At 63.5% G+C, this 14,595-nt stretch overlaps 1 protein-coding gene across 2 annotated transcripts in view; it reads left to right on the top strand.

Moving 5' to 3' along the window:
- Positions 1-14,595, top strand: part of ANO1 (anoctamin 1) — an 81,149-nt gene that overhangs the window by 32,555 nt on the left and 33,999 nt on the right. For both annotated transcript variants that reach the window (XM_049641591.1, XM_049641599.1), the window contains exons 9-11: positions 4,131-4,195; positions 4,838-4,972; positions 7,845-8,005. In XM_049641591.1, coding sequence (XP_049497548.1) covers positions 4,131-4,195; positions 4,838-4,972; positions 7,845-8,005 — 361 coding nt within the window. The remainder of the gene's footprint in view (positions 1-4,130; positions 4,196-4,837; positions 4,973-7,844; positions 8,006-14,595) is intronic.

Genomic DNA, 14,595 nt, shown 5'->3' with positions numbered 1-14,595 from the left:
TGGATGGATGATGGGTAGTTGGATGGATGATGGATGGGATGGAGGGATAGGTGGATGGATGGATGGATGATGGGTGGGATGGATGGAGAGATGGGTGGGTAGTTGGATGGATAGATGGATGATGAGTGGGGATGCTTGGGTGGGTGGACAGGTGGAAGGGACGGAGGGTGGGAGGAATGTCCCAGATAAGTGTTTGGGTCCTAACTCAGAGCTTTGGAGAACTTCTCCTTCTCCCACGTGGCTTCATTTTAAGCAACCTGGTTCTGAGTATGTTGCCTTTCCAGTGACAAAGTCTGTGGTTCCCCCATTATTGGTCCCATCAGTGTCAACAGCCCCAAGTGCCTGACCCAAGATACCTCACAGGATGGAAAGGGGGTTGCAATCTAGCTAAGGCCATTTTTCTGTGCTGAGCTGGAGGAGCAGGGGCACAGTAGGGATGTTTGAGCAGGAGGCAGGCTAGACCCAAGGCTGAGCACGGCTGTAACTGTCAGCTTGATCCTCAGGGCCCTTGGGAGCGAGCGTTCCTTCATCCGGGGACACGGGGCAGGGCAGTTGCTCCAGATGTCAACTGAGTTGTCTCCATCCCTGTGCTGGACTGAGAGCCACAGGACCCTGACCTCTTATTCCCTCTTTCCTTCCCTCCCTTCTTCCTTCCTTCCCCAGTTACTTACTAGGACCCTGTTATCTGCCCCAGGCCCTGTTAGAGGCTCTGGGGATAACATGAACCAGACAAACCTGGCCTTCCTGGGCCTTCGTGCTAGAGGGAGACAGCAAGGGACAAAGTAAGGACAGCGTTAGTGCCCTAACGGGCCTGCCCAGCCACATGGGCCCAGGAGGGAGGTCTGAGCAGGAGAGATGCCAGTGGGTTGAGCCGGGCTCCTTCTGAGGCCCGAGCTCTGGGAGGCTCTTAGGTCACTGTGACTGGGCCCACCAGCCCCCAGCCGGCGGACCCCAGGGCCCTGACACCTCCCACCCTGCTCGCAAGGCTGAGGTGCACCCTTGGAGCTCTGCCAACCGTGACAGGGAAATCTCGAGTTCGATTTCTCTACGCTGACAGCTGCAGGGTGATTGATATTCTTTTCTTGGCAGGAAGAGAGTCTCGTGGAGGTAAAGTGGTCACGTAGGAAGCCACCGTGTGCCACACGCACCAGTGAAGGGTGGCCGGCCTGCTGCAGGCCGGTGTCACTGGGCCGGCCAGGGAGCACGGGGACCGGTGTGACGTGGCCGGCCATGCCTTTGAGAGGGCCTTCCGTCCCCCGGCAAAATCCTCGTCCCTCTCTTTCCCTCCCTCCTCCCTCTGGCCCCATCTCTGGTGCGCCCCCCAGCCTGCGTGTGGCCCGCGGCGGCAGCTTGATCTCGGCTCGGGGAGGAAGCCACCCGGGTCACTGGTGGCCGCGTCGCTTCTCCGGAGGTGCCCCGCACCCTCGTCAAAGTTGGCGCTTTGCAGGGTGAAACTGGGGGGCCTTCGCGTTCTTTTCTGCACACCTGGGCCTGCTGAGACACGGAAGGCCCCAGCTCTCTGGCCTAAGCCCGTGGGGATCCCCCCAGACCAGGGAGGAAGGAGAGCCTGTCATGCACTCAGAGGGGAGTGTCTGTCCTGGACAGGGCTCAGAGGGGAGGGGGCCCCACCTGGCGCTCGGGACTCAGACTCAGTGCCCAGGACGCCCACCCGGCGCTCGGGACTCAGACTCAGTGCCCAGGACGCCCACCAGGGGCCAGCAGAGCCCGCATCTCGGCACAGGAGTGGGGCTTCTAGCTCCTGGGGGGACCCCGTGCACCCCAGTTCCGTAGGGGGCTGCAGAGGCCGCCCACCAGCCGGCCCGGCCCCTAGTCCTCCAGAACGTGGACCTGGCTGAACACAGTGCGTAGCACTTAGAGGAAGCCTTAAAATCTGAAGAGAGCTCCTCTTACAAAGATCAGAGCAGGCAAAACCCAGGATTCTGACAGCGAGGTTTGCTTGTACTTCCCTGAGGATGCATTTTGCTTCTCTGATATTTGCCTCCCCGCTCTGAAGAGAGAACTTATGTTCTCCCCTGAGTCCTGTTCCTCAGAGCTGCAAAGGATCCCGAGGACATGGAGAGTTGGAGGGTCATTTCTAGGGACCCCTGACTCCCTGGTCCGTGGAAACAGGACCCCTCCCCGCGAACCGTTTGCACACGGTTGGTTTTCAGAGACTTACTTGAAGAGGTCTCGTGCACGTAAAAGGTCACGTCTGTCAGCTCCGGCCTGTGGGGCAGTGGGGGCAGGCGTATCCGTCAGGGCTGGCCACCGACAGCAGAACCCCAGACGTTCATGGCCTCCCAGTTCTGGAGGCTGGAGGTCCCAAGATCCTGGGGTCAGCAGGGCCGAGTTCAGGGGAGGGCCCTCTTACTGGCTCGCGGCCGGCTGCTGTCTCACAATGTTCTCCACGCAGACGTGGTGAAAGATAGTTCTTGTGCCTCTCTCTCTTTTTTTTTTAAGTTTATTCATTTTGAGAGAGACAGAGAAAGTGCGAGTGGGGGAGGGGCAGGGAGCAAGGGAGACCGAAAACCCCAAGCACTGTCGGCACAGAGCCCCACGCGGGGCTCGAACACGAAACCGCGAGATCGTGACCTGAGCCGAAACCAAGAGTCGGACGCTTCACCGACTGAGCCACCCAGGTGCCCCTCTCCTGTCTCTTTTTAGAAGGACACCGGTCCCTTCAGATCAGACCCCCACCCGCACAGTGTCGTTTAACCGGAATCACTTCGCAAAATCCCCATCTCCAAATACAGGCACAGTGGGGTTAAGGCTTCGACATGACGAATTGGGGCAGGGAGGGCGGGGGGACACACATGCGGGCCATAGGACAGCGTGTTTGTGGTGGGGACATGGCCTGGTGTGCATCCCAGGGACCAGCACACAATGTGAGTCTGGGAAACCCACCCCCCAAAATGTTAAAACTTAAGTGTTGAGAGATGGGGGAAGGTCACAGGGCAAGCCGTGTTGCACAGAAGGGAGCAGGGGGCCCCTGGGGCCGTGCTCACACCTGCCTCCCCCCTCCTTCCCGCCTGGTGCCAGCCGAGCCAGGCGGCCCCACGCAGAGGGTCCTGGCCGTGTGACTTCGGCTTTGCGTTAAGGTTGGAAAAGCATCGATTACCCACAGGAGTGGGGTTTCTCTTTTAAAACCAGCAGTCCTAACCTGTGTCTTTCCTAGGACGCTCTCTACGTGTTCATACACGGCCTTCCATCTACCAAGCTCATTACCATCCCTGCCCAAAGCCCGGGGGGGCAACGGGGTGTGTGCTGATTTTCACGAAGCCATGTTAATCAGACAGCCCATCTCGGGAGACGAACGTCGAGCTCTCTTTGCGTCCCGTGAGGTTTTTAAAAATCTTGCCACTGGTAATTCTCTCCTCCCAGAGCCTGGTGGTTTCTGTCCTTTATGAAGAATGACATGGTGTCTGACTGGGACAACCAAGAACCCTGAAGGGAAAAGCCTCACAGGATTGGGCTGTTTTGGATCAATTCCGGATCAAATCATGTAGAGTCAGGGTTCCATAGGGATTCTAGAAGCTTCTCTCCCGTCCTCACCCGCACTTAAAGAAGTAGCCCGTTCTTGCTGAGGAGCACCCCCCCCCAAGCTGGGGGTCCCCGGGGGGCTCAGTCAGTTAAGCGTCTGACTTCGGCTCAGGTCATGATCTCACGGTTTGTGAGTTCGAGCCCCGCGTGGGGCTCTGTGCTGACAGCTCAGAGCCCGGAGCCCGCTTTGGATTCTGTGTCTTCCCCTCTCTCTTTCCCTCCCCTGCTCACACTCTGTGTTTCTCTGTCTCTCAATAACAAATAAATGTTAAAAAAAAAAAAAAAAGAAATTAAAAAGGAGGCCCCTACCGGCCTCCCCTGCCAGCTCAGCTCCCACGGCGGTGGGTTCTTTGAGACCCTCGTGGGAGCCGAAGGGTTTGTGTGGGTCTCCCCTGCCAGAACGGGAGCCCCGGGGCTCAGGGCTGCGTCCGCCGTGCTCCCCTCCGAAAGCCCAGTGCCCAGCACCGTACCCGGCATGTGGCCGGCTCTCGAAGGGTTTTGCTGCACGAATGGACAGTGCACCGTAAGCCGAGACTGGGAAGCAAAGCTACGTTTCCACTGGTCCTCACTCACTGCTTGCTCTCCCCCAGCTCCTGTACCAAGAGTGGGCGAGTTACGGGGTTTTCTACAAGTACCAGCCCATCGACCTGGTCAGGTGAGAGGGGGTCGCCAGGTGCGAGCAGGCCCGGCTGCTCGGAAGGAGGCGGTGGGAGGCGAGTCCCTGGTGGGCAGCCCGTCGGATGACCGTCCCTGTGTGTTTTCACCACACTGACTGTTCCACACCCGGGAGCCTGTCTGAACTTGAGCTTGGGTAGGGGGCCCGAGGTCCCCCACGGGCCCACAGATTCTTTTCCGTCCTGTTCACCCCCTCCTCCCCAACCCGCGGCCCGGGCCCCACCCCGCCGAGTGGTGAGGCTTCTTGAGTCTGTGGGTCGGGAGGAAGATGAGAGCCGTCCTCTCTCCCGGGGCGGGAAGGGGAGTGGAGTAGGCGACGGATGTCCTGTGGGGACTTGCAGACGGGAGTCCATCCCGTCAAAACTCACGTGAGCCCCTCCAGGCGCCAGAGACCCTTAATACGTCCTCTTGGCGTCTTGCGCTCACGCCGCCCGGGACCTGGGACAGCCCCCCGGGTAGCCCCCCGCCCCCCCGCCAGCAGCACCCCACCTTCCCAGGGCCCCCACCCACCCTCCGAGTCCTGCTCGGGAGAAGCCGGGGCCCCGGTTGGAGCCGCTCCTTTGCGGGGCGGGCAGGGGTGTGGGGCGAGCGCAAGCCGGTCTCTGTTTGCCCCGCGGCGCAGGAAGTACTTTGGGGAGAAGATCGGCCTGTACTTTGCCTGGCTGGGCGTGTACACCCAGATGCTCATCCCCGCGTCCGTGGTGGGGATCATCGTCTTCCTGTACGGATGTGCCACCGTCGACGAGAACATCCCCAGGTAGGCGGGCGCCACACCCCTCGTCCTGGCACTCGGCCCCCCGGGAAGCCGCGGCCGCGGGTTCGAGCACTGAGCGCGGGCGTCCTTTCCGAGCACAGACGCCCTGGGAGGCGCTCTCCCGTCCGGAGGAAGACGTCCCTGAGCGTCCGACTCCTTCTCGTCCTTGGGAGGGTTTTTCCCCCGCTTTGAGCTTTCAGTCCCTATGTGATGAGAACATCTGCTGCCTCCCGGTGAGCTCCGGGAAGGGGACAAACCACCGTGCCTGGGCTCAGCCCCCGGGTCCCTCTCTTCTTGGTTCCAGCTGCCCTTGTCCCCGGGGCTCTGGGACGTGGCGCAGGGGCAGACCCAGGTCTTTGAGCTCAGAGCTGACGTTCCCGCTGCCGTCCCCCGACGGGCACGTCAGGCATGGGGAGCTCGTGGAAGAAGGCCGAGGTCCCCGAGGCGGCCTGGCCTCGTGCCGGGGTGTGTCTCTCCCCACATGGCAGCCAGAACATGAGTCAAGTGGCGGGAGCCTGGAGGCCACTTCTCAGTGCGCAAGGAGTCTCTCTCGTCCTTTCCGACTGTTTCCTCGGCTCGCTAACACGGAGCCGGAGGGAACTGTGTTGCATGCGCGGGACGAGCCCCTGCCTCCGTCAGCGACCCTGCCGGGGTCGCCCGCTGGCCCCCCCTTCCACGAGCTTGCAGTCCCTCGGGGAAAGTCCTAGAACATCACTTGCTTCGGCTGTATTTCTTACGACTCAGCCCCGTGTCTCCAAAGCAGGGCTGTGGCTTGGAAAATTCATCTGTAGTTCCCGTCACTGAAGACCCAATGAGTCTCTACCTGGCCAAGAAAGTGGCTCATTACGACTCAGCAGTGCAGAAAGGCCATATCCGGCAAATTTTTGTATAAATGGTGCTTTGATGCATGAGTAACACCTAAAGTATTCCACCCACCCGGAATCAAAACGGTAAAGGAATCTGGCTTATGTCCCCTCCAGGGTTATTTTGGGCACAGACAGGCCAGAGGAAGCTTGTGCCTTTGTTGGCTAATGTGACATGAGGTCACCGTGCTTGGGTCTGACCGTGGCCGTCAAAGTAGCCTAGGTGTGGCGGGGATTTAACCCCAGAGCCCCGAGGGACTTGGCCAGTGGCCGGGACCCCTGGGGACTTCTCCACCTCCTTTCCTCCCTCCCCTGGAGGGCAGCACCACCGGCTGCAGCCTCAGCCACGAGGCTCTGCCCTGGCAGGCGTGTGCGCTCCCCCGCAAGGATGCCGAGGTCCCCTCGGCCAGGCCCGCACCACCGCCCCCTGACACGGCGAGAGAGGCGAACAGCATTTCCTGGGGATTCCAGAGGAATCTCGGAGATTCTCGGCCTCTGCCCGCTTGGTGCCATGTGCGAAGCAGGAGGCGTGTGTCCCCTTTGGAGTCTGATCCGCCCTGCCCCTAGAGGAGCCGCCTGCCCGCCCCACCGCACCCATCCACTCCAAAGAACAGACCTTCCCGTTCCTTGTCTTTATTTTGGCTGCAGGTGATGAAGGGCGCGGCACAGGGTTTAAAACCAGCAGAAAAAGGCTTTTTGTCTGGCTGGCCTTGTTTATGCCAACGCGGAGGAGGGCCGGGCGGCAGGCCTGGCCCTCCGTGCCCCCCCCCACCCCCAGGCCAGGTCGCCGTGGCCCCGGGCGGCCTCTATCAGCAGGAAGGCAAGGGTGGGACATCCCACCCCCTCTCACACCTGCCACCCAGCAAGGGCCTTCAGCAGAGAGGAGGTTCAGCCAGGGGCGCACGCAGCCGTCTGGGCTTGGTTGCCCCCGTGATACTAACGATGGGCACCACCGTTCCGGGGCCTTCCTGTGCTTTCCCGTTGAATCCTCTCGACAGCCGACTGCGGTGGCAGCCTCATTCCCAGCACCCCCCTCCCCCGATACGGGTGGGGAAACTGAGGCCCAAGGAGTTCGAGTAGCCTGCCCCAGGCCGCACAGATTACAAACGCTAGAGCCTAGGCCCAAAGGCAGAGCCGGCTGGCTCGGGGGGGGGGGGGGCCTCGCTGCCCAGCGCCTGCGTGTGCCGTCCCCCCCCCGCCCCCCACGCACGTGCTCGCTCCCCCAGGTGCCCCCAGGCAGCAGCCTTGCTCCGATTCGTCTTTGCATCTCCGGTGCCTCGTACGTGCCTGGCACACACATCGTATTCACGCTGTTTTCACAGCTGCTGAGGGTAACTGAGAAGTGAGCCAGAAGGCCCCCCGCGCCGGGCAGAGGAGGGTCGACGGGAGCCTTCCAGCGGGTGTTGATTAAACACCGACTGCTGTGGGCCAGGCACGATTCTGCACATGAGTCCGTGTGCAGCCAGAAGCAAAACACGCAAAGCATCCTCCAGTTCAGCCCCTGGGAATGAGCACCCCTGCCTGGTGTCTATTCCTAGCTCGGTGCCTCGTCCAGGCCGGCAGGGAGGAGAAAGTTCAGGGCAGGCCAGAGCTGGGAGGGCCTTACTCCGGCCCCTCTCCTCATCTTCCAGAAGGAGAAACTGAGTCAGGGGCTGGATGGCCTGGCCAGGGGCACAGAGGGCGGGAACAGTCAAAGGAGGACCCGGGAGCAGGAGGCGAGAGCCGGGCACGGCACGGGCTCTCCAGACAGAGACCGGGACCCCGTCCCCGCTCTGCTGTGTGGCCCAGAGCAAGTACCGTTCCTTCTCTGGACTCCTTCCTCCGTCCGTGGACGCGGGAGTCTCGTCGTCCCCAAAGCCGGTCTGGGCCAGACGACGCTCTTGCAGCTTCCCGCTCACACGGCCGATGGCCTTCGAGTATCGTATCTCCGCGTGAGCAGGCGTCCGGCCCGCGCGGGCAGAGGCCCTGCGCGTCCTGGCCCGGGGACTCGCAGGCTGTTCCCTCTCTTGCAGCATGGAGATGTGTGACCAGAGACACAACATCACCATGTGCCCGCTGTGCGACAAGACCTGCAGCTACTGGAAGATGAGCTCGGCGTGCGCCACGGCCCGGGCCAGCCACCTCTTCGACAACCCCGCCACCGTGTTCTTCTCCGTCTTCATGGCCCTCTGGGGTAAGCAGAGAGCCGCCGCCCGGCTCTGTGGGGCAGGGGCACTCTGGACGGGCCCCTCCATTTCCTTCCTTCTCCTTGAGATCATCGGACGTGGGAGGGAGAGTCGGGGGAGGTTACGCCCCGTGTCGGGCTGTGTCCCAGAGGCAGGCTGGTTCTCCCGACCCAGCCGCCGGCCCCTTGTGCAAAGCTGGGGAAGGTGCTCTGCTCTTAGAAGCAGCCCTCTCGCCCGGGACCGGGATCATTGGCCCGGGAAGGCAGGTGCCTCAGAACCCGGAGTGCCAGGGGGTGCTGGGAAGGCTGACGGGGCCAGGCCCTGGGGCACGTCGCTCGTTAGATCCTCAAAGCCTCCCTGCAGGGTCCGCGTGCCCACCTAACAGGGAAGGACGCCAGGGCCTGGAGACGGTGGGTGCGGCTCTCCCAAGATCACTGAGCTCCCGAGCGTCCAAGGCGTGGATCTGTCCTGTTTCCAGAGCCTGTGCCCGCTGGACTCCGGTGCCATCCGAGTCCAGGGCACTCAGCTCCTCCTCCGGGATGCTTCGTGGCGGTTGGGCGCATTCGGGCAGGTGGTTTTGGATCAGCAGACTGGCCCGTTCGCTTCTCTGTGGCCCTGTGTTACAGCTTTGCCAGCGGAGGATCGGGATTGGAGATTGGGATTCGGGCCCTGGGCGGCAGCGTGCTGACCTGTCCCCCGGGTGCCGGGGCCCCGGTCCTCGCCTCCGGGGGCTCCCATCTAGTAGGGGATGGAGCTGGGCACAGGAGCTACGGGTCCAGAGGCCTGGAGGAGGAAGTCAGGACAGACTTCCTGGAAGAGGTGTGAGCCCCTCGAGCTGGGTTCTCAAGACGTTGAGGGCAGAGATGCTGAGCACCTGTGGTGCGGGGACTCGGCGTAGAGACAGGGGGGCCTGGGGACAGCCCGGCCGGTGCCTCCCGGAGCCTCACGTTGCTGCTGAAGGGCCCCCTCCGGGGCTCCGCACACTCGGTATCGTCCCCGTGCACGGTGGGCAGGCGAGGGGCAGGGATGGGCTGAGAAGCTGCTTATTTGGCACGTGGGGACAGAGGCTGCCGCCGGCCAGCCAGGCGTGCGGTTTTTACCCGTCAGTGTGACCTAGATCCGCGAGGATCGGTCAGCGGAGAATCCGGTGCAGGCCGTTCATTGCTAAGCGGAATGGGTCGTCGCAGACGCACCGGAGCCCTCCATTCGGGAGGATTCTTCGGAATCTCGGAATCCTCGAAGGCGGGACCTGTGCTTCCCCACTCGGCAGCTGCCCCGGGGGTGCCGGAAGCCCGGGGAGGTCTGTCGCAGGAGAGAAGGGACGACAGGCGGAGCCAGCCTCCGCGGCAGAGCAGAGCCGATGCCCAGGCTGCACGTTGCCGAAATCCTCACCGGGCCTGAACCCGCCCCTGCACGGCCCGGCAGCCTCCTCCCCTGCCCACGAGAGTCTGTTCAAACCCAAGGTGGGGTTTGAGAGAATCCTCGGCGAGGTCCGGGAGCGCCGGGTGTCCGGGGGCGGGGAGGCGAGGGGGGCCGGCTGAGAGGCGTCTCGGGGGAGGCCCGGGAGCAGAAGGCTGGGCATCGGGCCCGGTTCCTCTGGTACATTTCTGCGTTTGCTGGAAACGGGGTCGGGGCGACTGGAGTGGCCGCCAGCTGTGGGATGGGTCCCGGTGAGGATGTGAGCTGGACCGTCTCCCCTTAGATGCTGTGTAGACCCCCCACCCGCCCTCGAATCTAGAGAGCCGCTTGGTGGCCTTAGCAGGAGCCCCTGTCCAGGGGCCTCCCTCCCCAAGGCCTCGTGCCTCATGCCCCGGGCCCGACGCTGCAGCCCCCACCTCTGCCCGCTTGGTCAGGGGGTGGTTCCCAGCAAGCACCCTCCACGTGGGCCCCCCGGCCCAGGCCGGCACCCCCCGGTGGTCCGTAGGGTGACCCGTGAGCAGTGCCGAGCTCCTGAGCTGCTCGGAGGTGGCTCAGTGCCCCTCTGACCGTCGGCCCATGCTGCCCAGCGGGCATTTAAACCCCCCTCGGGACTCGGACTCCAACCCCACCTCTTCCCCACCTCGCCCCGGAAGCCACGTGGCAAGGGTCAGAGGCACTGGCTGCGGAGCCTCGGCCGATGCTGAACGCGTAGCTGAGCCAGTGGGGGTCCTGCCGCTGGCCTCGCACCCGCTGGGGGTGCTTACCACGCGGGGCAGTGTGAGAAGTAGAGAAGATGTGTTGTGACGGTGCCTGGCCGAGGGGGGCTGCCCGTGTTCGGGGAAGCCTGGGAGGCAAAACTGATGTGTCCGCTGCCCTTGGAAGGTTACAATCGAGGAGTCAAGTGGGAGCAGCATGTGCAAAGGCCCTGTGGCGGGCATGCGGGGCCGGGTGAAGGAGTCTGCCGGGGGCAGGGAGCAAGCGGGAAGGGTGCAGGAGGATCCCAGAAGCCCAGCCGGGGCCCGTGTTCTCACGGGGACGGATCAGAAGCCAGTGCCGTCGGCCTGCTGTGCCAAAGGTGTGCCTGTGTCCCATTCTGGAGTCCGAGCAGCAGATATCGGGACGGCTTGGAAAAAAGTGAAGGGAGGACCAACCCAGCTGCAGTGGGGACAGCGTGTGGTCACGCTCGTCACCACAGCGAGCTCCACTGCAGGTGCTTGGGCCAATGGTGAGAAGCCGGGTTATCCTGAGGGAGGCACAGCACGGCCGAGCAGGGAGGGAGCCTGCAGGAAGGGTCAGCAGCCGTCAGGAGACTGTGTCGCCTCCCTCCCCAGTCCCGGGCTGCCGGTGCTGTCCCACCCAACCCACTTCCCTCGAGGGGCGCTCTAAGAGGAGCCCAGCCCCCAGACTCCAGGTGACTCTGCAGAGAAAGGACTCGGGCCTTTGTCTCCTCTCTCACGCGGGCCGTTCCCGGCGGTTGAGGAGAAGCCGGCAGGCGTGGCTGGGCCGGTTTCTTGTGACGCACCAGCGGTACGGTTAGAGCGTCCCCCCCTCTACTCGTGACAAGGCCTGTGAGGGCGTCGGCCTCCTGGGTTCTGCCTGTCCCGGGCGTGGCCTCTGGATGGGGAGCAAGCAGGCCCCCCGGGTTCCCGGAGCACGGACATCCTCTGAGGCCAGCCCGCGAACACACCTGCTTCTGCGAGCCTTTCGGAACAGATCGTGGAACAGATCGTAATTTATAGGTGGCGGCATTTCTCCTCGGCAAAGCAGCACTTTGTGTCCGTTTTCTCCCTGCCCAGTGAGAGACCGGTCCCAGGCAGGGGGCGGGAGCAGAGGTCCCGGGCGCTCGCTGCAGAAATGAACCGTCTTGAGCCGTAACGCCCGTGTTTCCGGCCGAAAGGCATCGGTACCAGGTGTTCAGAGACAGGCTCCTGCCCAAAGCTCCCCGAGGGCTCCGTTGGCTTCCTGCCATCACAGGCGTCGTCTTATGCGTACCAGCGCCTCCACGGCCGCCCGCGGGAGCACATGCCAACGTGCCAACGTGCGTGGGGCGCTGCACTTCTCTCCCGGGCAGTCACCCCAGAGCGGACACAGGCCGCGCCCGAGTCCGGGAAGGGTGGGCCAGCCAGCGCCCGGCGGTCAGACTCGTCCCTCGCTCGCTGGGCACCTGCGGCCCGTGCACACTCGGGCGACAGAGCGTATCCGGGACTGTCCATCCACCCTGGCTCCCGGGAGCCCCCGCCCAGGCCCAGCCCGGCCCTGCTCCCCGAGCGGCAGCGGCCCTGGGCTCGTCTGTCCCGCATGCCTGAGCCGAGGGTCTCGGCCTGAAACAGCCTCCCCGTGGTTCTCACGCTGGGCTCCCTCCAGACCTCAGCGCTGGGCCGCTCCCCCCCCCCCCCCCCCACCACCCCCCGCCTCTCTGGTCTGGTCCCAGGAAGCCCCAGGCAGAGCCTGGGACACCTGCTGGCTGGGCGCACGGCCTCCCGGGCCTGCTGCGAGCTGGGAAGGTGCCCCTGGCAGGTGCATCTGGCAGTGCCCCCCCCCCCCACCCCGGCCCGGTGGAGCAGAGCTTGCACAGGCTTGACGCTTGGGTCCCATCCCACACTCAGCCAGGTCGGCCCTGCACCGGGCTGGTCGCATACAGTCGAGCGGTTAACGTCGCCACTTCCCGGGCCAGACCCGGGTTCGGGTCTCTCCGCTCAGTCACCCACCAGCTGTGTGACCTCAGGCAAGTTGCTTCTGCTCTCTGGGCCCCAGGCTCCCCATCCGTAAAATGGAGATCATGATGCAAGCCACCCTGGGGGTCGCTGGGAACGTTGGGTGCATCATTCCTGGTGACACTGTCGGGCCCGTGCCTGCTGCTGGCTGTCGCGTTGTGTCAGCTGTTACGTTGGCTCAGGGAACACTTGGTTTTTGAAACTGTGCACACAGCCCGGACCCTGGCAGGCTGGAGCTCCAGTGTGATCCCTCACCCCGTGCTTGGGGGCCTCTGTCAAACACGTCACTTTACCCCGTTCGGGGGAGACCTGCTCTCCACCAGGCACCGTGCAAGCAGCTTAGCTGCTGTGCTCAGTAATGCCCCCAGTGGCCGTAGCAGGTAGGCGGCTTGATGACCCCATTTGACAGATGAGCACATTGAGGCCGCTGTCCCAGGCTTTCTGGCGAACCAGAAAGAAGAGGCAGGTGCAGAACCTGAGCCCTCGCCTCCTGGTTCTCCAGCCCCCTCCTGGGCCCCTGCCCCCTCCTCCCTCTGCCTGCACTGTGAACCCTCTCCCACCGACACGCGTGCTCCACACGGGCCTTCCTCATTCCCGATGGCGTTGCCCCAGATTTGCTCTCACCTGGACAGCTTCCCCATCTGCCCCCAAATATGCCTCCCTCCCCTCAGAACCTGCCCCGAGGGCTGACTGTGTGCCAGACCCCGGGAGAGGGCCCTGCTGTGGGTGACCTCAGTGCCGTCCCAACAGCCCTGGAGCAGGGTGGGGGAAGGGGTCGGTGGTTACTCTCTGATGGGGACGCCGCAGCGCAGAGAGGGTGTGATTGGCCCCATCAGCCGGCCGGCCCTGCGGGCATCTCGTCAAATTCTGCCACCTGCTCAGGGAGGCCAGCCTGCTCCACTCACGCTTCTTTGAGCACCTACTAGGTGCGGGGCAGTGCCACTTTGTAGCCCCAGAGGTGTCGGCCGGCCCTTGATAGACAAACGTACGCGTCCACCCCGCGCCCCCCAAGATGTACGGAAAGGGGCAAATCTGTGTTCCTGCTGGCTGCCCCCCCCCCCCCCCGCCCACACCTTCCCCAGCTTCATTTCCACCACAGAGAAACGACAACACGCCCACCCGTCTGTCAAGTGCAACTTCAGCATACACACTCCCATTTGGGGGAAGAAATAACAAAAAGGCCACACCACTCCCATGGAGCACTTACTTTAGGAGAAAAGGAGCTTATTGTGAATTGAGACAGAAGCCACAGGAAACAGCCGGGGCGGGGCGGGGGGGGGGTGGGGAGGGCTGGGGCACGGGAGGTGCGGTCCAGCCCCCGCTGGCACAGGGAGGCAGAAGGAGACGCCCCCTCGGCCCTGCCTCTGCACAGTCGCCGTCACGCGTAATTGGCCGAGACCGCGGGGTTCGTTTTCTCTAAATCCCTCGTTCAGCCGTTCGTTCGTTTCCCTCTAGGGGATCGTTTTCCCACCGGTGCGTCTTCTTTGTTGTGTCCTTTCTTCTGTCCTCCGGCTGCTGACGTTTCTGCTGGCACAATGGCAGAGCCACCAGACCGGCCACCGCCCGTAGCGGGAGCCGGGCGGTGTCCCCTCCCGCTGCTCTAACTTCACGTCCACTCCGCGGTGGGGTCCGCGTGCCCCTGTGCTGACCCGCCGGGCCCAGAGGCGTCAGCTCCCTGCCGCCTGGGATTTGTGACATTTCAAAGCCTCCGATAAGGTGTCCCACAAAGCAGCTCGGAGCCCCGCTTAGCTACTTGCTGGGATCAATTTTCTGGAATTACGGCATAATGATGGGGTTTTAACTGCTCGTCAGTTCCGTGCAGAACAAAGCAGGTTGTTTGATTTGAGCCCCGGCTGCAAGAAGGCTCAGAAAGGTGGCCCTGACCTTAATGAAATGGGGGAGATGTGATTGACATCCCTCCGGGGGCTGGGCTGGGCCCGGTCAAGCCCCCCAAGCCAGCAGGGAGGGGGTGTCGGGAGAGCTGTACGGCCAGTGGCCGCTCGCGACTTAACCCTTGTTCGGGGCGAGCAAATACGGTGCCTGGTGACTCAGTGAGGAAACGAAGGGCTGGGGGCCTTCGCGCCCTAGCCCCGTCCCCCGCTGAGCGGTCACGGGCGTTTTCAAGGTCCATCTGCCGGACCCGCAGCTCTCAGGGGGGCACGCCTCTGGTCCCCACGCGGAGGAGCTCTTGTGGGTGGCATTTCAAGGAGGACGCGCCCCTGGGCTGACGCGGAGCCCTGCCTGCCCCCAGGGCCCCGGGGACTGACACCCCAGGGATGGGCTGGGGAGCAGGTGGCAAAGGTTTGGGAGGACAGACGGACGGGTCGGTGCTTCCAGACCCTCGCCTGCCTGCGTACGGGAGGCCTGCTGGGCTTGTTCAGAATGCAGATTCCGTGGTGCCCTGGAATCTGAGTTTTAACAAGCTCCCCTTCTGCCTCCCCACCCTACCCCCCCCCCCCCCCCCC

This window comes from Panthera uncia, chromosome D1, assembly GCF_023721935.1.
Source record: "Panthera uncia isolate 11264 chromosome D1, Puncia_PCG_1.0, whole genome shotgun sequence".
In the NCBI taxonomy this organism is placed as follows: Eukaryota; Metazoa; Chordata; class Mammalia; order Carnivora; family Felidae; genus Panthera; species Panthera uncia.
The sequence above is the reverse complement of the archived record's forward strand: the minus strand, read 5'-3'. Positions and strand labels throughout refer to the sequence as shown.